Below are 26,991 nucleotides of genomic sequence, written 5' to 3'. Positions count from 1 at the left end.
AGGTCACGTGACCACGGCTATCACTTCTCCTGCATCATTACCATGAATTTAAACATGCTCCTACGCTTGCTCGCCTGCTTGGCCATCGACTCAGGCAGAGTTTCTGGCCATTCCGGACGCATAACCATCTTATGTCGACTGTTGCCATCTAGAAGACACCTTCGACATCCTCACAGACTCCTTAGGCGCCGTCCATAGTCTGCGGCGTGTTCTTAAGAAATAGTTATTGGCACACTGGCACTAAATCAGGACATAATTGAAAAAATCTCCCTTACGGTATGTGTACGTTGGATTCGTCGAGATGCCCACCCCACACAAACTTTATCGGATGGAGCAAGTTCCTCCAGGTTCCCTTCAAGTGGCCCAGACCTTTCCGGAGACGATACTCTCAAGAAAAAGAAAACCTCCGGCGCACCACGTGAGCACTTGTCCCAAAATGTGGCACAGACCCCCCTGGCGGTCTTTCGCGCTGGGAAGAGATCTTGTTTCGAAAGTTTCGCCTCCGTGTCGCCCTCACCCCAGCGGTAACCAGGTCGTGGCCGGTACAGTATCACGCCTCTTCTGTCCCGCCCCTGCCTGCGAGGCGGACACTAAGCACTTGCTTCGGACTTGCCCCTCTTTGCGTGCTATCCGGGAGAAACACCTGATCTGGTGTGGACCGCTCCGAGGCCGTCCACCAGATGTGGAAGAATAGATTTTTGGGTAACACCACCGGGTGTTACTGGACTTTCTTCGAGAGCCCGGTGTGTACATGTACTTGTAAATAATACTTCACGCCAGCAAACACACTGTCGCAAGAAAAGTATCTTTTTCTTGTCACCAAAAGCGCACTGGGGTCAGTCGCAGCCGGCGCAGTGGTCCGGTGCGTAGCGTGCTCCTCTACTCTGGTCTCCTCTTTCCGTAGTTTGGTTTTAAGAGAGACCCGTTTTCTCTCGAAGTGACGTAGCGCATAAGAAGGCCCAGAAAATGTTCCAAACAGCAGCAGAGGAGCAATGAGGTATCCTGGAGGGTGCTCGATATTTTCAGTACACTGTGGAGCGCGCCCCACAAGCCATGTGTGCCCAAGGGACTGAGAAGATCCCTGACCACACTGCTACATCAAATTTGCACGGCCTCTGGTGGCACTCCTGCCTGTATGCATACGACGGGCATCGCATCGTCTCCGCTATGTTCTTTATGTGGTGTGTGCCGGGATATCGAACATTACATTATGCACTGCCCAGGACACGGATCTTGTTTCTAAATGGTGACAGCAGGAACTGACTATGGCCTACTGTGATTGAATGTGTGCGTAGTTGGTGCCTTCCGGAGTGGACTACGTTATACTGTGAGTGAATGTGTGTATGGATTGTGGCACTACAATGGCCTATGTTCTACTGTGACTGAATATGTGCATAGGTGGTGACTTCTGGAGTGGACTGTGATGTGGACTGTGTGGAGTGATTGTGTGCATAGACGGTGACTGCGGGAGAGAATGTGTGCTATTATAAGAGACTGTGCACATAGCGGGGTAGATGCGACAGGCTTTAGGACATTGTTAATATAGAATGGACGCTACGGTAGAGCAATTGCCGGCAGATAAAGCAAGGCTAACGCCACCTGTAGCATTCAACACCTCAACTCAACTCAACTACAACACGGAAAGGTATGTGATGTTCGCTTCCTTCAATAAGACAGGAGCCCTTCACAGTACAGTTCAGGACATTGTCTACCCGAGTGGAAACCAGACATGCAGAAGGGAGGCTGCACGCCTTCTTTTATCATTTCTGCAGGCCACTGATCTTGTTTCCAAATGGTGAAAGCAGGTACGGACTATGGTGTACTTGATTGAATGTGTGCGTAGATGGTGGATTCTGGAGTGGACTATGTTATACTGCGAGTGAATGTGTGCATGCATTGTGGCACTGTAATGAACTATGTTCTACTGTGACTAAATATGTGTGCATAGATGGTGACTTCTGGAGTGGACTGTCTTGTGGAGTGTGTGGAGTGAATGTGTGCATAGATGCTGACTGCGGGAGTGGAGTTGGTGCTAGTATAAGTGACTGTGCGCATAGTGGGGTAGATCTGACAGTATTTAGGACATCGTTAAGATAGATGTGACGCTACGGTAGAGCAATTGCCAGCAGAATAAGCAAGGCTAATCCCACCTGTAGCATTCAACTCCTAAACTCAACTCAACTCTGCCTGGAGGGAGAATCTCACTGTGCACTGCAAATGCTTGCTACTCAGAATGAGAGCGGTGACGTTCGAAGTGGAACGCAAACACCGGTGCATAGCACAAGGAGCAGAGACGCACTTAATGGTATTCATGGGCTCTGAAAAGTGTTTCTCACGGGGAAATATCCCAAACGTCCTCGTCCTGTTGCACCGAATGGCGCCGGTTCCTTTATCCATAAGAACGTTGGACTGTTTGAGGCACGGATCAGACCCCGCTACGAGCGAAATCTTCATATTTGTGATGATGATGTAATGCCGTTCAACATGAAAACGACGTGTTCACGCCCTATGGGTATTAGTCACCGAATGACTGGAGGTGGTGAACGAAGCACTGCGAAAACGGAGCGTTCAGCACAATCGCAATGCCCCAGGTAAGCAGAGACATCATTTATTCCGCGGCTGCTTGTCCTGCCTCCAAGCTCGTTTCGCACTACAGATTCTCCCTGGCGGAGACCCATGGGTGCCCCGGAAGTATCTTGGACGAAATTCGCTTTTGTGGAAGAACTCCAGTCGCAACCGCAAGCCCACCGGGTTACAGCCAGGAACGCAATGGCTACGTTCAAAGGCAGTTACGAAGTGGCTACTCTGCGTAGTACCCCGCTTCCCGCCGTTTGAGGAGAGCGCACTGCGAAGTGCTCACTCGGGTGGAGACGCGTGACTGCAACCACGAGCGGAGCCGGCACGTTGCCCCAAAGCGGCGGAACGACAGGAAAATTAGAGCTCCTTGGCGCACTGCCATCCGCCGACGATGTCATTTAGCGCAGTTGGGTTTTCTGCGTGCCGCTCCAGACCGGCTAACCAAAGCACGTGCCGCCGGGCCCTGCGCGGTGCCTGTGAGGAGGCACGTGCGCGAAGCTTCTGTATGCTTTAATGGACCCCCAGTAGCGGACTGAAAACAGGATTCATTTATTAATTGAAATGGGTTATTAGAAGAGTTGCCAATTACTATATTGAAAATTAACAGGTTGAAAATGGAACAGTATAAAGCATCAACATCCACCCATGATGGCGAGATGGCTGAATGAGTAATGAATGAAGTGAAACGGCCCCATTCTCGGGCGACACACTTATTCAGTACAGAATTAATTGGCATACCACCTCGGTGTGCGGAAAGCATGTAAACTTAAAATGCATTGCAGGGAACGCGTACCGCATTTTAGGATTCCTCATGGATGGTGGTAGCCGTGCTCAAGTCTTCCGGAGTTTCCATCATCAGCCACTCTTCTTAACTGGAGAGCGCACCCTGCTTGCGTCATTAGCTGGTGTGTACAGCGCCAGCTACATGCTAAAGAAAGGGAGGTGACAGTAAATGTCATCTCCAAAGCGGAGGTGGCTACGCAGAACGCTGGGGCCCTCGCCTCGACTTTACGTCGCCACTCCGTCGACCGCTACGTCTACGTAACTACAACAAATTCGGTCATGCACTGGACCGTGACCGCCACCTCTTCTAACACCTATTGGCGTCATTTCCTCTTCTTCGGCACGTGTCAGCGCTGTTCAAGCGAGTCACTACAGGTGCCGCCGCGTTGAAGCGCTTCCTTTGTCGTACTGGGCAATGCGTTTGCGTATTTCGCTGCATTCACAAGGCCCCTCTCACGGTTACAAGCGCCACAGAGCTGGCTTGACTCGGCTACTGAGCCAGTCAGCCCGGGTGCGAAGCCGACCACGACAAGGGCGTTTCGGCAAGCACGGGCGCCTTAGCATTTTTTTTATGGAGGAAAAACGCTAAGGCGCTCGTGTGCTGTGCGATTTCAGTGCACGTTAAAGATCCCCAGGTAGTCGAAATTATTCCGGAGCCCTCCACTGCGGCACCTATTTCATTTCTTCTCTCACTCCCTCCTTTATCCAATCCCTTACGGCGCGGTTCAGGTGTCCAACGATATATGAGACAAATACTGCGCCATTTCATTTCTCCAAAAACCAATCATCATCATCTCTTCAGCGGCGCTCGTATACAGTCGTGACGCACAATGGTTGGATGAAAGATGATGAAGATGACGATCATCATCAGGAGGAGCTTAATTACCTCCACTGAAAGACAAAGGCCTCTCCAATTGACACTGTGCTGAAGAAGACGCTGTACAACACGTATATCACGAAAGGTTATCAATAAAAAAATTGGCAGTGGCTTAGTTCAGCTATTCCAGGATATACGTAGCGAGCGTTGCAGTTCCCACCAGGTTACGCATGTTGTCGAGCTTTTTGTTGTGACTAAAATGCTAAGGATCGGTGAAACACATTATTTATTCAATTGTTTTAAACAGTGCCCGATGATAGGTAATGTAACACGCAGTTGTCTCGATACATCACCGCAAGAAAAATACAATGCCGTAAAAGTGCGCACAAAGTACATATGAAAAATAAAATAATTAAATGCGCAGTTGTCTCAATACTGCCTACACAGCATTGATACCCCGTGGAGACCAACACCCGAACCGCGGCCGTAAGGAAAGGAGGAGGAGGAGGAAAAACATTTATTTTGCTCTAAATTCATGTAATTTTCGTGCTCGGCAAAATGAAATGAAAATTGGTTTTAAGGAAAGGAAATTACGCATGTCTCGCCTGTCTCACATATCTCGGTGGACACCCGAACCGCGCTGCAAGCGAAGGAAAATGAAGTCATTCGCCGCGCACGTGTTGCTCTTCTCTGGTTTCGCGCATGCACACTATCGGCCTCCCAGGCTCGCGGCAAAATGCTCGACTGGGTAGCGTAGTGTAGCTCTCGCTACAAAACTCATAGTGCGAGAAACCGCTGCGATGGCTGAGTAGTCTAACGCATCTGGAAACGGAGCTTCTCTGTCTGCGCTGCTGCTGGTTCGAATTCCGCTCGGAGCTGCACCTTTTTCTGTGCTGGTTGCCATTCAGACGGAAACTTTCGGAATGCTTAGACATGATTTCACATGCAGCCGCAAGTTCGCCCTCTTGGTGAGGTTCGCCGCGGGTTTCGATCGATTTTCGTCTTAATTTGCCGAGAATAGGACCTGTATGCCTCAAGACGCAGTACACTCTACTGATCGGGGACTCCTTTGCCAAAAGAGGCAATAATTGCATGGAAGAGAACAGCGCTAACACAGGACGAGGAGAGGAACGTACAACAAAGGCGCTGACTTACAACTGATGTTTATTCGAAAGGTGCCCACACACATTAAGTAGTTTCGAGGCAAGCTGTCAGCTGAGTGAACGTCAGAGGAGGTGTAAAGGGCCGGATAAAAGCGATAAATGCTTAGAAGATACAGAAGTTAACAAGGAATGATGCCTGTGAGAAGAGTTACATGAGAAAATGAAAACAACAAGATGCAGGGGAAGAATGGATAATGGGCATGCGGTGGGGCAAAAAAGGAACGCGGCTAGCTCTTTATTTAACAGAATAAAGGTCTTAATAAGTGAGACAAGATCACTTGTCTCGATAGGCAGTCTCCTTTGACAATAGGTTGATGGATGGACTGGTGAGAAGCAATAAGCACGCCGGCGACTAGGTGGTAAGGAAGTATGGTGTAGGTTCTACGAATGGTGAGGCGGAGGTGTTATTGGAGTTCGCAGAACGAAGTAGTTCACGATTAATGAATACCTTCTTCCACAAACGGGGCAGCATGGAGGGGAGTTGAAGAAGGGCACAACGGCGAGACCATAACGCCGAGAAGGCTAAGGGCCCGGGTGATTCGTATGCATTTTTTACTAGCCGTGTGAATAAAGCTGATTTGATTTATTGATTGATTGATTGTTTCTTTGATTGATTGATTGAATGAATGAAACTGAAATCGTATTGTGCGCCACTCTGGCAGCGTGCAGTACGTAGGGGGACTATAGGAAGATTAGATCTACGGATCATAGGATGGCGAGGTCTCACATGAGCCTATATTAGAATATAGAACAGCGCATACTAGTCAGGAAGAAGCAGATGCACGATGATAAGGTAAGAAGCCAAGTAGCCGGGTGTAGGATGTCGCCCCAGAACGGATATTGTGCTTTAGCGGAGAATGGCGACATGTGTGAGCAAGTGATGAATGATGACATTACCAATGTCGTCCTGGAGAATAATGTAGAAGTTCGGAGTTGGGTATGAATGAAAATTGGTAAGTGGTAAATTGAGGGGTTTAATGCCTCGAACCGCCGTATAATCTATGAGGGATGCCGTAAATTAGATTAAATTAGACCACCTGGGGTTCTTTAACGTCCACTGACATGGCATAGTACACGGGGAGTTTTGTATTTCGCCTCCGTAGAAATACGGCCACCACGGCTGGGATCGAATCGAAGCCTGCGGCGTTGAGCCCAGCAGCCGACCGCCAAAGCCACTGAGCCACCGTGGCGGGTGCCTCAAGAGACGGCAGATAGGATTAAGAAGCGTCATAGCATGAAAGCTTCGAACTCCACAGACGGAACAGAACTGGCAGTATTGTTAACGGTAGTCAATGAGCATAAGATAGAGACACGAGGAATTATAATATACGAAGGTCGATATTCTCTAAAGAACAATTATGGCGTAAAACTGGCACAGCGAAAACTGGGCATGGCGAAAATCAGATGCACGCTGTAGGAGACAAGCACGGCAATGCCATTGCAGTATGGAAAAGATAGTCGGCGTAGCCAAGGTATTCTACTCAGATGTGTACAGTACACGAAACGTACCTCTGGCTAATGTCAACAGCTGCAGTGCCGAGGACCAGCAGCGAAACAATAAGTAAACAAAGCCTTACAAGCAACCCAAAGGAGAAATGTGTTAGTTTAAGATGAACTAACTACACGTCTGTTGGAACACAGTGTGGGCATTGTGCTGGAACTTACCTCATCATGCATACGCAATTCGCGGCGGCTTGAGGCGCAGATTTGTCCATCGTTTTCTTGTAGAGTGCCTTAGTTAATATTGTATGATTATTATATTATGGCCTTAATTATTCCTATATTGTCTTAATAAATACTGTATTTTTAATTTTTAATATTCTTTTGCTATCGTGTTTTGTATAATTATTATTCATTTTGATAAATCATATTGTTAATAATAATTTTCTTACGATTTTCTTAATCCTGATTATAAAAGAAAGGAGATTTAAAGGACATTAAAAATTAGAGACCGATAAGCTTAGTGTTCTAAGCTCACAAGGTGTTTACTAAGGTAACAGCTGTAAGAATTACAGCAATCTTAAACTCTAATCAACCGAAAGGCCAGGCTGGCCTTCGAAAACAGACCACATTAGCATCAAATATTCGGGGCTAGACAAATGCGCAGAATACAATCAACTCCTATGTATAGCTTTCACACATTACGAAATTTGAGTTGATTCAGTCGAAACATCAACTTTCATAGAAGCCTTGCTTAACTAGGGTGCAGGAGGTACATACGGGGAGTGACTGCAAAGCATCTACACAAAGTGTGATGAATGCAGGCTTGGACTAAAACCGGTTTGGTCACAAAAAGTTGTGGCGGAAGTGCATCTAGAGCCCACCACTCGTTAGAAGTTGAAAGACGTTTCGGTCCCGCTATACTGTTCAAGACGAAAGCATGGGCATAAATTTCGCTTATATTCGTGTGAAGACGCTGCGATTAGGCGTATGCGGCGTCGACTGAATTTAATTATGCTGGATGTAAAGCATTGCCCGCTTGTTTTTTTTCGTTTGCAGTCATCGTGCAGTTGATGCCCTAGTCCGCGCATGCCACATGTTCCGCAAGCAAGTTTCTTGTCACGCGCTAGTGGTTCATGTCGTTCCAGTGCTGCCTAAATCATTTTGAAAAATCGTCCGTTTCTCCGGAATACACATGCTCTCAATAATCGCAAGGAGACCTACGCACAACTTCCAGGAAGTCCTCACTTGGCTACTTGCCTTTCATATTCCCTACTGCATGAACGAGTTTGAGCCTCGGAAACTGTGTGACGTTTAGTTTGCTCGAACCAAATACGCAAATAAAGTTCTTGCGTACTTTGAGGACGTAGGGAATTGAGATCCCGTTTCTTTTTGTTGCTGATTTCTTTCTTTCCTTTTTTTTTATGAGGCTCTGGATACTTGGAGGTTATAGGTTTAAAAGGAAAAAGTCCCAAAGATTAAAAAAAAACATAGAAGAAAGGCGCACAAGTCAGAGTGGTGTTGCGTGTCACCTCATGCCCGTGTCTTTCTGCAGTTTTCTTGAAATAATGTCTAATAATATCCAATTGCATAAGCCAGCTTGCCCGTAAATTGACCTTCGTCTTTTTTCGCTCTTACTAGAGCCGCATTCTTGAAAGGATATAATGTAAAACTATTATTTTTAAGTTTTTTAGCAGAATTATTACCACTTATATCATATCAGTTCCGAAATAGATACTTCAGGGATTCGGCAATAAAAAAATTTGTGCAGTATCTTCGGGGAGCTTGATCGCAGCGGCAGCAGCTATGCAAAGAGATTTGGTGTGGAAGAAACCTCTATTTCAGCTACATTTAGGACCCACAGAATGCTACTATCACCTGAGTATGTTAAAAGTCACATCGTCTCCTTCCTCCTTTGTTACACCGGGAAAAATGAGTCATTGCGCCAAGTTTTATGGCGGCTGTCAAGAGAGGCAAACGGATTCACGATCACTTGACCTGGCGGCAAGGGACTTTTAAGCACGTACTCGTATTGGCTCTTGACACCCTGCAACCAATAAACATGAGCGAAGATGGCGCTAGCATTTCTTCGATGCCTCAGAAATTTCCTAATAACGCATATATTGTACATTTTCCAACACAGCATCAAAAGTTACAAAAGCAGGAAAAGATGTTTTCAAAGCTGTTTTGGGACTCAGTTATTGTATGCAAACTGTCTGATAAAAATCGGCGACCCAATTTATACTTCGCGTTTCAGAAGGATAATCCTATATATGCAAATATTTTCCTTGTGCATAATTATTCTGAGGCACCAGCGTACTTGAGTAATTCGATACGACGTACACCATGATGTGCTTGAAGAAAACCAGATCATGTGTGAATGCATTCTGGGCGATGTATAATGCTATATTGCGCTGTTCAGAAGACTCAGGCGCACACGGGTATTCCATGAAACACAGCACGTTTTATTTTACCTTTTTCTTCGAGTGAAACGTCGAAAATATAGTTTATTTATAAATTAAAATGTCTCTTCTCGTGAAGGGCGCCCGAATAGTGGAGAGAACTAGAATTTTTCAACTTTTTTCATTCAGTTGTCATCGCTTCTGGGCGTTCGAAATTATAGTACTGCCAGTTTGAACATTCCGGCACTCAAGACTGCACGGTAGCTAAGGAAATACTTCATAATTTCACATCGGGCTATTCGAAACCACCCCTCATTACATGTGTCAGTAGCCGGAGCAGCGTGTCATGGGCTACATTACTTCAGCATTGCCACTATAGGTGAAAATATTTGTCACCAGGCGAAATATAACTGGTTCCTAATTAAATCGCGACGCCCTACTACTTAGCACACACTTATGCAAAAAGACATCAGATCACCTGAGTTTTCCCCGGTCAGGAAATTTCCTTCTCGCTTTCGCATGCTGCTGCATATGCACGAGGATTTCAACCTTAGCCAGGCGTCACGCACTACAGCACGAAGTGCCAGGGAAGCGAACTGACTCTTCGTGTGCGTTGGAAAGGTGCCGCACCCTTTCTAGGGAGATTTGTTATGCTTGCGAATGTATGCTTCTCTGCGCACGAAGTCTGGCAGTTTTGCCAACGCGGCATTTTAGTCCGGGTTCTTCAGTGTCAGGAGCACATATCGCATTATTTAATTTGGAACTGTCTTTGAAATACTCAGACTTCACGGCAAAAGGCGCAGTAGGATACAGAAAGGCGTGAGCATAAACCCTGCACAATAAAAATTATGTCGGGATGCTTGAGGCAAATTTTTTCTCAGTCCAGAGCGCTAATTAGCTGTTTTTTGCCTTGTCCACTGGTCACGAATTAGCCAGCCTTACTAAGCCCTCTTCTCGTCATTATCATCATCCCCACCATCACGCGGCTCCGCGCCCACTGCAGGATAGAGGCCTATCCGAATGACCTCCAATAAACCCTGTCCAGTGCCAGCCTGATCTCACGCCACCCCCTGCTACGCTAGCTTTGCCTTGGCACGGCATGGAACTGTCTGTGCCAAGTGTCGGTGCGGGAAGGTTTACGAGATTCCGCTGTCGTGCGCCAGTTTTACATTAAAAAACGGGATGTTGCATGAGGAATTGCATAAGCGAGAACGCAAACAACGTAAGAAACCAGTCACGCCAAAACCATTTAGCTTCTCATTCTATTGAGTGCAACAACTGTGTGGAATTTGAAGAAAACACCATAGTCATTGCCAAGAAATCTATTCAACCTTGCTATATTAATTTGAGAAGCCCGCTACGTTGATCAGTACGGTGACAAATGTGCCAGACATTGGTCGGTGCCTTACTTCCCCAGGAATTCTCCTTCTTTAACCAATAGTGAGTTAAAGAATTGACGCTGTATCACTTTGTTTTATTTTTCTTGATGCTTTGTGTGCTAAATGTAGGCGGCAAAGCCAGCCAAAGTAAAACATTTGGTTGTTAGTAAAGTCCTCAGTCGTCTCGACTGTTGTCCCGTTTCTCGGTGCTGTTCCCCACCTTTATCATCATCATGACTGCGCACACGGCAGGCCACAGGCCTCTCCCATGTGTCTTTAATGAACCCTGTCCTCTTCCAGCTGGGGCCACCGTATTCCCGCAAACTTCTTAGTCTTATCAGCCCACCTAACTTTCTACCGCCCCCTGCTACGCATGTCTTCTTGGAATCCACTCCGTTACCCTTAAGGACCATCGCTTATCTTGCCTTCGCATTACATGCCCTGCCCAAGCCCATTTCTTCCTCTCGATTTCGACCACGATATCATTAACCAGCGTTTGCTCCCACGATATCTTCAATAATTCTCAAGACCATTGTGCTCACGGGAAAGAGTGTCAAGCCCTGTTGTCGCTGGACAGGAGGCTGGAAGGGGCTGCTATGTACGAGGTGCTGGATTTCATATTTAATCTTTCTCATTAAAGTCCTGAAGGAATTACGGGATGCTTATTTTGAATGGAGCGCTGAACGAAACGGGAAAAAAATTCAACGAAAGCATAATGAGGACTGCAACCTGTAACCGTGTAAAGATAACTTTTACTTCACATAAATGACCCCATGAGGTTGCACTGTTTTGACTGCCGGAGCATCGGAGCCTCAGCCGACAACTGAAATACATGAACCAGAGAGGATAAAGGTAGAGAGTGCGCAGACCAACGGCATGTAGTACACAAGCGCATCACATTCATGGGTTGGTATATTCATTAAAAGCAAATTTCGAGAAAATAAAAGACGAGCGCAGGAGCCGAGGCTGACGGGGCATGTCGTCAGCTTCGGCTCTCATTGGCTGTCGGGGACTTGTCCGGAACCGCCTTCACCACGACGTGGCATCTGGTGGCCATGCTTGGTGAATTCAATATCAGTACCTCTTGCCAAGCTTCGTGTTTGTTCGGTCACGCTCAAAGCTACTGGCACTCCGGGTGATGCTTAAAGCAGCGTGCCGGTGGCTTTGAACATAAAGAAACAAAAGCTTCGCGGCAGCATTAATGCGCTGGAAAATGCTATTTTTTATTTCGCACCTTAAAAATCCATAGTGTGGGGCATTACATAAGATATGGGCGTGGTGGCTAAACAGCAATGATCTTGATACCTTTCTTAAAATGGATGCAGTTGATATGATACAGGGCGTCCTGTGGTAGATCATTCCAGTCCCGGTGGCGAAAAAAGATCGCGAATGAGCGATAGTTCTTGTGGCGGGACGTAGACAGCGTTATGGTGACTAATACGGCTGGAGAGGCGATGAGCAGGTGATATGACTGATTCTCCTAGAGATGAATGATAAAAGATATGAAAGAGGCACAATCGAGAATTTTTTCGTCGCGTTTATAGACTGTATATGTTGGCTCTAGATTTTAAAGCACACTAGTGTAGCATGAATAATCAGGATAAATAAAGCGGATAGCACGACTTTGCACTTTTTGTAAAGTTAAAGAACGGTTAGACTGGTGAGGATCCCCATATTGCTGAAGCGTATTCAAGTTCGGGGCCGAGACAAATTAGGTATGCTAATGATTTAATGGATGGGGAGGCAAATCGTAGATTGCGCCGTATAAGGTACGATTACCCTCGTTAGTGATGTCCATGATATGAGATAACCGTGTTAGGATTTGCGCTGCAGTAATGTCCAAGTACTTACAGGAAGAGACGGACGACACATGTGAACCAAAAAGAGCACATTTAGAACAAGCATGCATCTGCTACGATGGAATGAAAGGAAACAAGTTTCAGAGCTATTGAGAGACATTAAGCAACGTTTGCACCAAGTTTCGATTCGGTTGAGATGTTGTTCAAAAATTTCAACGTCATAAAGGCACGAAAGGAAGACAGTAATAGCGAAAAGGTATGTTAAATTTGGGATCCTATACGTCTGGTATTGACGGGACGATGTTTGTTTTGTCAAGAAATTCTTTGCAAAAGCGGTCGAGCTCTTTACCAATCTCAGCGGTGAAGTGAATGTACAACACGCAGCAGCATAGATTGAAAAACGTGCCTACGAGACTACTTGCGACATGTAACCGTTTCAGCGGGTGTAGTTCTATCTTAGATTTGCTCTGCAGCTGCGCGCGAGAACAGCAAAAATACATTCACGACAACATGGCCGAGCAATGTTTTCTTTTTGCTTCGAAACCCAACGCACTTTCACAATTACCACCCTTTAACTTAGAAACCCCCATGCCGGCAGTCACGTTCGTCGAAGAAGGCATTTCATCCATAATTCGTAATATGAAACTTTCATCATCAGATGGTATGGACCTGATTAATTCAAAACTATTGAAAAACGTGGAATCAATTTGTGCATCATATTTATGTCTCATTTTCTCACAGTCACTCTCCTCAGGAATTTTGCCTCTTGATTGGGAAACGGGGAAGGTCGTTCCAGTCTACAAATCAGGTAACAGAGACTCGCCCTTGAATTACCGCCCCATTTCATTGACTAGTGTGCCTTGTAAAATCATGGAACATGTCATCTACTCACAAATCGTAAACTTCTTGGACCGAAACCATTTCTTTCACCCCTCACAACATGGGTTTCGTAAGGGCCTCTCTTGCGAAACCCAACTAGCGCTTTTCCTTCACGACTTGCACACTAATCTAGACCGTAATATGCAGACAGACACACTCTTTCTTGATTTCGCCAAAGCTTTTGACAAGGTTCCCCACCGCCGGCTATTACTAAAACTCTCAAAGCTGAACCTACCCCCTAATACTCTCAAATGGATTGAAGAATTCCTAACTAACCGTTCTCAGTCAGTCTATCTTAACGGCCATCTGTCTACATCTCTCCCGGTTACTTCAGGGGTCCCACAAGGTTCTGTCCTCGGTCCCCTCCTATTCTTAATATATATTAACGACTTGCCCCTGCATGTTTCCTGTAGTATTCGAATTTTCGCAGATGATTGTGTTATTTACCGCACCATTAATAACTGTCACGATCAATACACTCTTCAGACAGAGCTTAACAACGTACTAAATTGGTGTGATAACTGGCTAATGTCCCTCAATCCTACTAAATGTAAACTCATGTCCTTCACTCGTCGTCACAATCCATATCTCTTTCATTATTCAATTTCTAACACACAGATTGAGCAAGTACAATCATATAAATATCTAGGAGTCACCCTCTCTTCTAATCTATCATGGCAGGTTCATATTGGTAACATCATTTCAGCATCAAACAAAGCACTCGGTTTTCTAAAACGTCACCTTCGTCTTGCCCCACCAAATGTTAAATTGCTCGCGTATAAATCACTTATAAGACCCAAATTGGAATATGCATCCCCCATCTGGAGCCCACAACAAGCATATCTAATCACCGCATTGGAAGCTGCGCAGAATCGTGCTGCCCGATTCATTCATTCCTCATACTCATATGACGTCAGTGTCTCATCCTTGAAAGCTACATCCGGACTGCCACCCCTCTCTTTTCGTCGTCGCATTGCTAGCCTCACCCTTTATCACAAATTCTTTTATTCTTCTCTCAATCAAGCACCGTATATCGCCGCCGCATCACGCATATCTCACCGCACCAGTCATCCCTTTCAAGTTGCCCGCCCACTATCACGCACTACTACGTTTTCAGCTTCGTTATTTCTTCGAGCAGCCACGGACTGGAACGGCCTACCCCATGACATCGTCGCCATCGCTTCAACATCTGCTTTTCAAGAAAGCGTAACAGATCACCTTCAATGTTAAATTACCATCGCTGTTTGTTTTCCTCACTACAAATGTAATCCCACCCCTTATGTAACACCCCCTGAAATGGGGGCCTTTAAGGAATAAAACTGAACTGAACTGAACGCGACAGACTTCGAATCCATAGCGAAGGGCTCGCAACGGGGCTGCCGCACATCCCAGATTGCTCAGCCTTGCCGTCGATCGCAAGGGAAGACGCGTTAGCCGAGGCAGGAAACGTTTCCACTTCTCATTAAAAGCACATACCGCGGTGTGGCCTCTATTCTCGGAGCCGCCGCGACACAAAGCGGCAAGAAAAACAACGAGTGTCCTGTTTGCGCCGCGCTACCCAATCGGCCGGAGACGTCACGCGTAGCCGCGCAGCAGTCGCAGATCGCCATCGGAGGTCAGCTGGGCTGCCTGATCGACGGCCGTGCCTCGCATGCCGATGGCAACGAGCCGGGGGTTTCCCCGGCCGGCTGCCGAGGGTTGAAGGTCCTTCCTATGCCGCATCTGCCTTCGGAGCAGCCCTCCCAGCGTCGCCGCCCCCGGGCTGGAATCGTTGCGACGCCCAGGAGGAAACCGCTCAGCCCCGCATACTGATGCGCCCACTGTCGCTGTCCCAATTAACTCCGGAGATTCTTCAGCGCGCCACTCTGATCTTCGAGCCGGGACAGCCGGTCGCTATGCTGTGGCATGCGGTGTGCTAGTGGACGCCCGCGCGGCTGTGACGCTGGCAACCTCGAAACAGTCAGCAAGGAAGCCTATATCACACATGCCTAGAACGACAAACAGGTTTTCGGGTGCGCGATATCTACGAAGCGGTTGGAGTTGCAGCGAGCCTTCGTCAGGGCACGCCCGCACTGTGTGTGCGTCCACAGGTGTGCTGTCAATGCGCAGGAAAACAGAATGTTTGCGGAGGCTGGTGGCTGGGCTTTTCCCTCATTTAAATAACTTCTTAAAAGCATAAAGATTTCACACTGCTGCAGTGTATGCTATATCGAAACGAAGACACGAACAGTGCATGGCATGCCTAATGCGCATCTTTCCCGTGCAAAGAAAAAGAGGCCGCACGTGTACCTAGTTATACGGGGTGCTGGGGCTTCATGTAGGCCTTTAACGATCTCAGTGCGACCTCTATTCACCCACAGCAGCTTCATTTAGTTTAACAGAGCGAATTTTAATATTTGCGCATTTACTGCAGATACTAAGCATTTTGTCTGTGTTTGGCTAGCGGGGGCCTTCGTTGTGAAGTCGGGTATTCTTCGCGTGATATCCAATGCGGGACACTCTGATCTCTGACCCCGTCTTCGCAAGCGGCTAGGGTGCGGGTCTTCTTTTCCCAATAACGCTTCGTCACCATCATCCCTGCACATGCGATTGTGCGGTGTTATAGCTGCAGAAGCTACATGCGCTCCATCACACGCGTTTTGTTTATTTCGGCGTGTTTATTATTATTTTTTCTTGCTATGCATCCGTAGGTTATTCTAGACTGTTTGTTATTTAATAAAAGAGAAAGATGCATCCCGGCGTGAAGCGTAAATCATCGAGGATCGGGCTGTTATTGCTCTGTGGGAACGCTTTTCGTCTCAGAAAACAATCTTTCAATGTCGGAGTGAACAGTTCGCATGAAACGTGTATAGAGCAGAACAGACCGTGTCTCAGAACCTTACCTCTGTTACCAATAAGCGACAAAGCCTTCGTGAAATGTTTCATGCCTTATACCTATGAAGACATTTTCTCCCCAAGTTTAAGGAGGCCTGAGCACATCAGAAGCAGTCGCTAGGCATGCTTTACTCGTTTACGCAGCCATCAAATGCATAGAAACACCGTAGACGTAAAGACGACTGATGTTTAGCGATATTGGCAATTTGGCTTTGCCAGGCCCAGAATTCACGGTGCTAAGCATAGGTGACGTTACTGCCGCATGTGTTCTGCCAACTTGCCCGAGTGAACGCAACGAAGCTCGGTCAGAGGAAAACAGGTGAACTGCGCGAGGGCGGCAGGACACCACTCGAGACGCAGCGAAGGACACATTGGCAAGGCAGAAGAAATTCTTCAGATTCCTTCACGAGAAGAAGAAGGGACAGTGCTGCCCTCCATGTATGGATGAAAGTTATGAGCGTCCCGTTTGAAACGGAGTGGCAGCAGTTGCCACCATGCTCGGCATGCTATGCCCTCTACTTCTCCAAGACCGCTCCCTGCACGGACTCCGTGAACAAGGCTCATCCGCGCCACAAGGCCGCATATATAGCGTTCTCAGTGGTGAGGAGGTGATGGTACTACGCTTTTAAGAGCTTTTCTATCATCACTGCCTTTCGGAATACACTATCACGTAATGAGAAGCATCACAAGTAACGAAGCACCACCTTTGATTTTTGTTTTCATGAAAACCCTTCCACAAGGCAACCTATTCCCGCTGTCACTGCAGTCAGTGTTGCTGTAGGTATTGTTGAGAGCAATTACTTCGTACTTTAATTCATTATTTTCATTCAGCTTCCTTGGTATGAACTTAACTATATAGTTCTCATTTATTATTATTCAAGCACTGGCCTGATTTAGCTTATTTATGCACTTACTGAAACAGGACGTCCAGAAGTAGTGACCGACAATGGGACCTTTTTTGCGCCCAGCATTCCTCATATGAGTTTCCCTAGCAGGAGCTGCTCATTGGCACTTTCTTCACAAGCTGCTCTGGAGGCACGAAACAACTCCGGAACACTTGCGCCCCGCTCCGACTTTGGTTATGCTATATTGACTGAGGATTTTCTCAGCCCTTCAATGCCCAGCGTTTTTCGGGTGAAACGATTAAAATGTTGCTTTTATTCCCGTACACAACGGCAGCTGTGATCTTGCTTAATAAACCACGTTGCGGGGTTAGCTGTTGATGCATTTTCTTTTCTTGAAACTAAACAGCACTGCAAAACTAGACGGATACATACAAAGACATGACAGGATGGGCGCTGTCCTGTCATGTCTTTCTATGTATTCGTCTAAGTATGTAGCGTTGTTTACTTTCAAGAAAAGGAAATATGATCTTCCTGTTGTCGTCTGTTGTAAGACAAGGGTCTTTAAGCTTCATAACATAAATAACAGACGACTGCTCTCACTTCTATTTGTTAAAACGACGCACCGTATAGGCTTCCCGCAATCCATCACACGCTGGGGACAAGGGCGCGCCGAATGATTTCAGCGTTAAAGGGGACATTGTATAGGGGCCAATACCTTATTTCAGTCACTTCCGAAGAGAGCAAAGAAGCTGAATGTTGTATCTACGCAGTCAAGGAACAGATGGTGAACGTGCGATTTAGGAGAACAAAGAGAAACTCTTTAAAACGCAAATGTTTTGGTGTTTAACGTCGCGAAGCGACTCACGGCCTAAGAGTGGCGCTGTACTGGAGGGCGCCGGAATAATTTGGACCAGCTGAGGTACTTGAACATTTGCTGACATCGTAAATCACACGGGGCCTTTTCGCATTTCCCCTTCATAGAACCGCGACCGCAGAAGCCGGGTTGGAATCCGATTGGCCTACCCGTCTACCCATTTCCGCCATGTATGATTATAATATCAGTATTCTATCTTTAAGATCCTCCATCCTCAACTTCCGATGACCATCTTTCCTCCCGGCATGATCACAAACAATAACGTGACACAGCTCGCGCTGCGTAATAACTTTCTACTACCTAAGGTCGGAACTAACCACGGGAACAATGAGTACAATTTTCTATCACACCATTTTGTAATTCTTTAAATATGAACATGAAGCAAACTAAAGCATTTTCTTTAGGTACGAATTAAAACATTTCCTTCTTAATGTGTGATTCTCATTACACTAATGTTATGTAGCCTATGTATCGCGGCATCCTACACTGTGTATTGTACTTTCTTATGCATTTTATTTATTGTATTTAAATCTGTTGGTTTTGCACTCTCCACTATGTACCTTGTTATTTAGTGTCTGTGTTGCTTCGCAATACAATTTCTGTACACTGATATTCTTTTTATCGGTTGTTTCGCATTTTCCTGAATTTTTGCCTATTAAAGTTTTTTCTTATGGGAGGTGCCACCTGCGGTCTTGTACCATGGGAGCTCGCGGTGTATATTCTTGTAACCTAGTGTGGATTCGCAAATAAACATTCAACCTCAGCTTCAGTAGCCGTGCACTTTAATCGCTGAGCCACCGCGGCGGGTAGAAACTGTTGAACGTGCAGCTGCAAGTGAAAATATTTCTTTTATTTTGACGCCGTATTTATGTTTCCTTACTCACTGTAAATTATTGCCTAAGTGTTCAGCTGCTTGAATATTAAGTTGGGGTAAAATAGTAATAATAGGCATGAATCGCTTGAAAGGCATTATTTCCGCAACGGGGTTACTGCGTGAACTTACAGGTTCTCACAGCGATTTGCGGTTGTTTTCGTTAATGAATACTTTATTGGTCGAAAGAGGTGCTATATCTCGTGAGTATACCCTCCTCCTGAGAGAGTGCCGGGGCTCCATTGAACTCGGCTGCACATCGCGCCCAGGCAGCTATTGCAGGTCCTCGTGGTTAATGCTGCTGAGTGCTCTCTCCAAGAAGGTTTCCGTTCAGGTGAAAGGTCGCGGGTTCATTACGTGATATTCCCATCGGCAGATAACGCAGTCGGTTCAGTTTCGCAAGTAATGTCAAATATCATTCACAGTTCGACGTAAATTCGTCTCTGCGATAAAAGGCGAATGCCTTGTTTTTCTACGTACAGCAAGCAATGTCACCTCTAAAGCCATTTGCGTGTGGCTGGATTTAGTCCAAAGCAATCTAGTCGCCTCTCGCGTGACAAAGATAAGGCTGCGTCTTGGAGCAAAGGGCATGAGCCAACAAACTGCACAAGGCTTCGCGGGCGTATATTCTCCGGAAGAAAAGTCTTATCGTGTACTATCCTCACCCCTTTCCAGGCTAACGATTTCTCATCTCGTTACTTACGGCGGGCTATGATGGATCTAGAATTTGGTCAGTACAGCAGAACATTTCCGCACAGATACAGGTTCTTACAGGTGGTACTGAAATGAAGGGTAGACAGAGAAGACCAGTGCGCTACTTGATGGTTCAACGTGAAAAACAATTCGGGAACCACGCATGGCAATCTGAACAAAGCGATAACGAAGCAGGCCAGATTAAGAAGCAGGAAACACGGCACTGAGCCGACAAATATTTCGGGCGCAGATGCCGCTGTCCCCTGAAAATAACGAAGCTTTCAGTTCCACAGTGAAATACTTATTCATTTATTCTACGGAAGCAAAAGTTCCTTGATTGCGGCCTTCAAGCTCACCAATCCATGATATTCAATTCGCCCTCCGAAATATATAATTTTCCGTAAGCCTACGTTAAACAAAGTACTTTAAACATTGGGCAGTTTTCTTTCTGTTACCTTCATTCTGTGCAGTCTCTAGCGCTTCTGAAGCTGCGCTGGAAATTTGTGATTACTGCCTTATTTCCGTTGACTGATGTTTCCCACGATGCCTCCAGCACCGCCAAGAATCAGAGTACGCAAGCCAAGCCGTTTCGCCCATCAGATACATCTGACAAAGGCGCCGAGCCTTTAGTCTCTACGCAGCATTTTCACTGAGCCCGACTTTATGGCGATGTGCGTGCACGGTGAGCGGTTGCAGAAAAAACCAGCGTACAGGAAATTCACAGAACTAAACTATGCAGTACATTCCAAATCCTTCTCAAAATAACCTTAACGCAAACAGAAGGATGGCTGTTGTTAGCAAATAAAGCATGTGTTCGCCGAAGCACTTACCTCGCTGTTTAATTCTGTCCATACAAACGCTGCTTTCCTGTCAATTTGTCCACACTGTGGGCAACTGAGACGCTAAGCCTTGCCACAATTCTTTCTGTGCCAGAATTTGCGTAACGTGTCTCCGCTCAATGGTGCACTGTGCCCGCCAAGAAGTTCACACGATGAAGCGAAATGATGCAGCAGGATCATTTCTAGCAATCAGACATCCGGGGCCAGGGTCGGCGAAGCGCTGCAAGGGACGCTTATCGACCTTGGGACTTTTCCAGGCGTAGTTGCCGATAGGCCTGTTTTCTCGGCTTCGTTTCGCTCGTCTCCGCGGGCACATTGCGCTGCTTGAATCGCAGACTTGAACGGTGACAGCGCGTGTCACGCATTAACTTTTACAAAGGGCACCGAAGCTTCTTTTATTGAGAACGGGCGCTTAAGCTCCAGGGCTCGTGCAAAACGGTCGCGGACGCAGGCGGCGGAGCTGCTGAACGATGCAGCGCCATGACTGAGAGATTGCGTGTAGCTCGGTGAGTGAGTTGAAGTGTTATGAGGGTGTTTCAAGCGCAATCGAAATGTGTGTGGCATTTCAGCAAAGGTTATTCAAAGTTCTTTAGCTGCTGCAAATAGTCATGTGTAAATAAATAAACCTTTAAGCTGATGCTTTCAGTGCTCAGAAGCATTTATATAGTTAAACAGGTGGAACAGGCGCTCAACTCCAATCCGAAGATTAATTCAGTTCCATGAGACGCACCTGCGCTTTCAAGCCCTGTCGGAGTTTAAGGACTAAGAGCGGAATATTTGCGCGGCAGGCAGTACACAACACAACGCTTGCATGGACGTTCCGAGGTGAAATACGCGCGTATAAAAACAGCACTTTCTCCTACGTATTTATGGTAAGCCCAGCGGCGGCCTTGGCGGTTCTGTGGCGAGAAGAACGCCTCGTCTATTTTCGCTTCGACCACGAACACAAAGCTTTCCCGGCGATGTTGACAGACTTCCCCGGAAGCCAGAGCAGTGCCGGGTGTCGTCCCGGTCGCGGCAGCCCCTTCCGCAACGACACTCGTGTCTCGAATGGGGCAATGCAGCTCAACCTGCCGGCATATTCGCAAGGGCGGCCGCGACCCGGATGCCATAATTACACAAACGCGACCTGGCGTGAAGGCACCAGCACGAACACACAGAGGCATGACTGGCGCTCTCGTTCGCACTCCTGCCTTCGCGTCAGTTGGCGTTTGCGCAGTTATGTCCCATGACAACCAACTGGCTCAAACTACAGTATTGCCCGGTGCCATCCCCTCGAACGCCACGAGCTACTTCATTTCGAGGGTCAGGAATGGGAAGGTTCTGCAACGCCCGGTTGTGTGTCATCGTGCTTACACACGCGCACGCGCAGTCCCAGCTTTGACAGGCCGTCGGCGTCATTTCGAAGACAACAGTTGTAAGATGCTTCTGCATTATCGACACCTTTGAGACCCTGGTATGGTAACCGACAATTATTGGTCGAAAGAACCTCAAGGACAGCCTTCGATGACGTGAGGCGAACAAAGTTGTGCAGGAACCGCGTTGGGAGACCCACCTGAGGGCAGGGTATTCCGATCCAGAGACGCAGCACGCGACGGCCCAAAGAAGCAGCGCCAGCGCCGCCATGCGAAGCGCACTCGGTGCAGGCATGTTTCTGCGGCGACTCCGGTTTGCGCGGGCCGCGAGGGGTTGTCGATCGAGGCCGGCGGCGATGGGCTGCTCTCGTCATGGTTCCTCCTCGCCACGAGATCCTCGACGCGTGACGCGAGAAAAGCGTCTCCTCCTCGCCGCCTCCCCTGCGCACGCCAGCGAGCTCTGACGTCGAGCACGCAAACATGGAACGAAGAACCAGTTTCCTCCTGCTGCGGATAGCGTGGGTAAAGCCAGCCATGGGCGAAAGAACTGCCGCCGAAGGGCGACGACAGGTGCGAGGAGCCAGCATTAATCGCTGAACGCGTTTTGGGAACCCACCGGATGAACTCTTCGCAGTGAGTAAGTCTGCCGCGCACCGGAGCAGAGGACGGCGACAGAGAAGACTCGCAAACCTTGGACACTCAAGTTGCGCTAATGCGATCTCATACTTATTACTCGGCTCCTCACTTGCTTTTCTCGAGGGTGAGGTCGACCGAACAAAAATAAAAACATTACATTCCTGTGTGCGCTTGGCAGCAGTGCGGAAGTGGCGCAAGCAAAGTTGGTAGGCCGGTAAGAGTCAGGGCAACAGCAAGTACTTTGATTCCGCTAGTTCTATCTACAAGGAGGCGATGGTCAAAAGAAAGGTGACAAAGACATGTCCAACATTCACCGGCAAAAATTTTGAATATCAAAAAATTGTTAAACGCTCTTGCGCAAACATTAAAGCTTATGGTTTATTCTTCTGATGAGTAATAAGATCTTTATTTTAACTCTTTTCCATCGATGGCATCGAGCAGTTAAGACTGCCATAGAAAAACAATGGGGAACGCTTTTGACGACAGCAAAAATGCAAGACTGCCATGCCGTCGGGTGGTCTGCGGATATATCGATTGTTATATGAAATCTTCGGTTTTATGAGAAAGTTCCGTTCATAAAATGTTTTCCGCTCGAAACTGCTTTTGTCCAGAATTGTCGGCTATGAGAAGTGTGAACTGCGCATTTCATTCGCAATAGGACTTCCATCTTAAAATAGCAACGGAGGTTCAGCTGTCCGCCTGTCACTTGAAAGCCCCGAAACGATGACAGATTCTGCCCAGCCCCCACAGCCATTGAGTGGCCGGTTTATACAGAGGCCTGCTTCCGGGACTACGAAACAGACCTGGGAAGTGGTAATAAGAGGGGAAGTGCATTGCAGTCTGGAGAAGTTGCGTGAGCGATCGCCAACTTGTGCAGCGCATGGTGTAGCGCGCAACAAAGCGTCTAGACTTCGGCCCAATTATTGTGTGCGCATACAAGAAACGCTGCCGAAAAAGAGCATGCTGATTCCTCCTCTAGCATCCGAATGGGGGGCCTTGGCAAAAAGGGGCCGGTGAATAGCTTATAGCGTCTACGCACCGAGCGCTATGTTAGAGTGATTAGCATCCAGAGTTTCGTAGGAAGGAGTTTTAAGTCGGAAAGCGCCACAGAAAACTGCGCAAAGGAAACAGAGCGGCTAGGAAATAAAAAAAAAACTTTTGGCCCCCGCCAAAACGGCCGGTATACATGCGGGTAAGTACCGATGGTCGTCTTTAGTAAGCGACCGCGGCTAATATGGGGACGCCTGAAGCGAGTATGACGGTCCGTCTCGTTGAATGGACCGCAGAATGAAGTAAACTGTCTTCCTCTTCCGCGCCACTTTCGCTTCCCGTGTCCTCATCCCCATGCGTAAGGTAGCGATCGGGAATCGAGCCGTTAAACCTACCAAATTTCCTTTCTTTTTTGGTGCTTCTCTCTTTTTCCCCTAGGTTGAAGGCGTCACTAGTTGTGCGGCACTTTAGACAAGGGTCAGTCGAGCTCCCGACAAAATCAGAGCTGATGGCACGTTGAAACACAGGAATGTAACTTGGTTAAAACTTAGCACCAATGACATGCTGGCTACTTTTGAGGAGAATACGCGGCTAATGGCGCGTTGTTCAACTGTAGCAAATGAGTTGATCCTGCAACGTGTCGAACGTCTTCGAATGCTGTCTAGATGCCGGTGACACCTTAATCACTGACACTGAACGTGATCGCGATGGGCAACCAGGCAAAATTGATTACAACGATGTGGTTGAAATGTGGTTGAAAGAAGTGGCGTCAGCGTTGCCTTCGCGGTGGGCTTGTCGGATTCCGCGCATAGATTCCGTGATGCAATCGCGTTGGTGGATCTCCCAAGGCATGTGTGAAGCAGTATTTGTAAATAGCACCAGCTCTGCCGGCCTAAGGACCTCGCGGCCTTCAGGTCAGCATCGTAAATATTCCACGGAGAGGAATATCGCTAGAGGCCCTCTATCGAAGGCGATAAAGTTGTTATCATGGCAACAACAGGAGTTCTGTAATTCAACCAGGCCCACACTTTGCCAACACTACGAAGAATACAATTAAGGCGGAAACTATGGCTAGTTGGAAGGTATTCGAAATTGTATTTGCTAACTCTTCTTGAGACGCTTATTTGCTCCTGTGCGCATGTGGTCCTTTGTCCCGTGTGTGATTTCGAAGAATACAAGCTATTGCCCAAGAGAGCCGCAATCCTGTTCCAGTCAATTAAACAAAAAAAAACTATAGAGGGAAATTGTACAAGCGTTCGAAATCAATTATGGCGGAGCTCAGTAGTTCATCAGCAACTTGACGTTGCCGTTGTAAGAGAAGGAAAAGGAACTGCTGAGGCTATGGCGATGAGTGTGTATCGGCGTGTGCATCTGCTTTTGCCGATTGTGTTGTCATTCTTCAGGTTTTGTTTCCAACAGGTGGCACTTGTGTCCCTCTTCATGAAACGAATCCTGCATTAAAATAAGTTGACAGTTCGCGCTTTTTGTGGTGTTTTAGTTTCGTTTTATCTGTAAAATTTTAGCGCGTTGCTGCCATCGTGAACTGTCAACTATAGGCCCAATTCGCGCAATTCGCGTAATTTTAGAACTTCCTGCAGACTCCTCCGCGGTGGGTTTAGAAACTGTATGAATCCGTTGACTCGATCGGGAACGCGGGATATGCCGGGACTACTTAAGCGATGCGCAATAAAATAGTGATTTGACACCGACGTCGCTTTTCTACGTGTTGAAAGGACCATATGTGCTCAGGTGGTTAAAAACTGCGGGTAAAACAGGTGGGTAAAAACTGGCTAAGAAAGTTGGGGACTGTGTGGCCCATCGGTGTGGAGCTTAAATATACGCTAGACAGAACTGCACATGCAGAAATTACACGGTTAAGAATTCTGGAATGCCTGGGCATTGTTGTTTTCAGATAATACAACCCCATTAATGGCGCAGCCTTGCGCACTGTCGAAAGGCATCTCAGAAACTGGGTGGTAAGATTTTTCCAGGTATATTTTGCCACATATGCCCTTGCTACCCAGAAGTGGCGAGGTGAAGTCCTTGTGAAGTGTGGGCAGTGATCTGACACTCAAACTCTCTTAGGCGCGCAGAGATCCCGACAACCAGCCTCCAGTCTTCACCGGCGCCATACTTAAGTCGAGCCGGCCAAGAGTTGATGGAAGTCACGCGATGACTGAAGCATACGCAAGCAAACATGGCATTATAAGGTCGGTGACGTGACGGGCAATTGGCTTAGTTAGAGCTGGAGACTCAAAGAACTCCCCAAAGAGCTCCCACTAAGGAGCCGTAATGGAGTGCGTTATCCTGATTAAGCCCTTTTTTGTGGTTATTATCCTCGATATGTACTGTCGCATATCCACAAGGGGGATTGACCATGACCAGGCGGTGGCTACCAGTTTTTGTATTCGGATGCGGCAGAAATGAGATGAGATGAGTAAAAAAGATAAACTCCGATTCAGCGCCAGAGAAGGTTCGGGCTGGTAAAGGGGCCTAATAAGCTTAAACCTGGGGGAGTTAATAAAAAAAGAACAGAAAAACAGATATAGGATTTAGACAAAAAGAAGACCGAATAAGCAGAGAAGCAGAAAAATGATAAATTATGATGGAAGGCATTTTGATTCGAGAAGAAATTTTTCAATGAAGGAACAAAAATTTTTATGGCTCCGTCGAAGCATAGAAGCGCTAAGGGATAAAACCAGGTAAGACAGCCGCATACTTAGTTTCGGCAACGGAACTTCTAGCAGCCGCCTCCATAACGAGATGAAGCGGCGACAAAAGATAGCATAAGGATCTATTGTTTTCTGGCTAGGCACCATATGGATACAAATGGGAGGTCGGAAAGCCAGGCCTAAGCTCGAAATTTAACTTCGGTACACTATGCACAGTCACGCGAAGCAAACCAAGTTTGCCGGGACTTCACGTGTGCGAGATCGCCAAGCTTTACTCCTACAAGTGGCAGAAGGTGCTGAAAGTCATGTAAAGAAGTAAGCGAGCGCTGATGCGGCAAATTCTCGCATTAAAGTGTTCGTACGAAATTTGCCCGCCGTAATGTACGCAAATGTCGGTACAATATAAACGATTGGACCACTCAGAGAAGCCTTCACTAAATAACCATCAACTTCATCGATATGAAGGCCTTGTGACCAGTAACCCAGAAGAACCGAGGAGATTGGACGTGAGGAGGGATCAGAAACTTGGGCATGCGACATGACTGTGAATCGTTAGACGCGGATAGAGAAGTGCTTTACAATAAAACGAAGAAGCGCTTGCACTGGCATATGAGATGTAACTTCTTGCGAGCGCAGATTGTGTGGAAGGAAAAAAGAAATAAATGTGCATTTATTAACCAAAGATTAAAATTCCTCACAACTGTTTGGTACTAGTGCATCGGTGATCAGTGATATCCAAAAAAAAAGGGAGTTCTGAGAACAATATCCGTGCAGTGAAGAATTAGGGAACCGTATCTGCAGAGACAACTGCATACAATACGAGATGACAAGCATTTCTGTTCTCATAGCAGCGAGCCGTATATTGTCGAGGGTTGAGATACTGAGCGACCGTGGTATCACATTTCGGCCCTTAAGTAACTCAGACAGGCAATCGGAAGGGTCATCTTATCGTTGGTGACTTATCGGTGGCTGGCAGCTCTAGGGGTGCGGGAGCAGTGTGATACGGTGAAGAGTAAAACGCCAAGGAGCGGACCTTAGAGCAGCCGGCACACTAGATAACGTTCTTGAGCTTTGCTGAGGATTTAGCCATCTCTGCGGATTTA

At 47.1% G+C, this 26,991-nt stretch overlaps 1 protein-coding gene across 3 annotated transcripts in view; it reads right to left on the bottom strand.

The window, feature by feature from the left end:
* Window positions 1-21,940, bottom strand: part of LOC144096695 (mannan-binding lectin serine protease 1-like) — a 105,493-nt gene extending 83,553 nt beyond the window's left edge. For all 3 annotated transcript variants that reach the window (XM_077629537.1, XM_077629535.1, XM_077629536.1), the window contains exon 1: window positions 21,791-21,940. In XM_077629537.1, coding sequence (XP_077485663.1) covers window positions 21,791-21,885 — 95 coding nt within the window. In that variant the 5' untranslated portion in view covers window positions 21,886-21,940. The remainder of the gene's footprint in view (window positions 1-21,790) is intronic.
* Between the last annotated feature and the right edge of the window lie 5,051 nt (window positions 21,941-26,991).

This window comes from Amblyomma americanum, chromosome 7 (assembly GCF_052857255.1).
Source record: "Amblyomma americanum isolate KBUSLIRL-KWMA chromosome 7, ASM5285725v1, whole genome shotgun sequence".
In the NCBI taxonomy this organism is placed as follows: domain Eukaryota; kingdom Metazoa; phylum Arthropoda; class Arachnida; order Ixodida; family Ixodidae; genus Amblyomma; species Amblyomma americanum.
The sequence above is the reverse complement of the archived record's forward strand: the minus strand, read 5'-3'. Positions and strand labels throughout refer to the sequence as shown.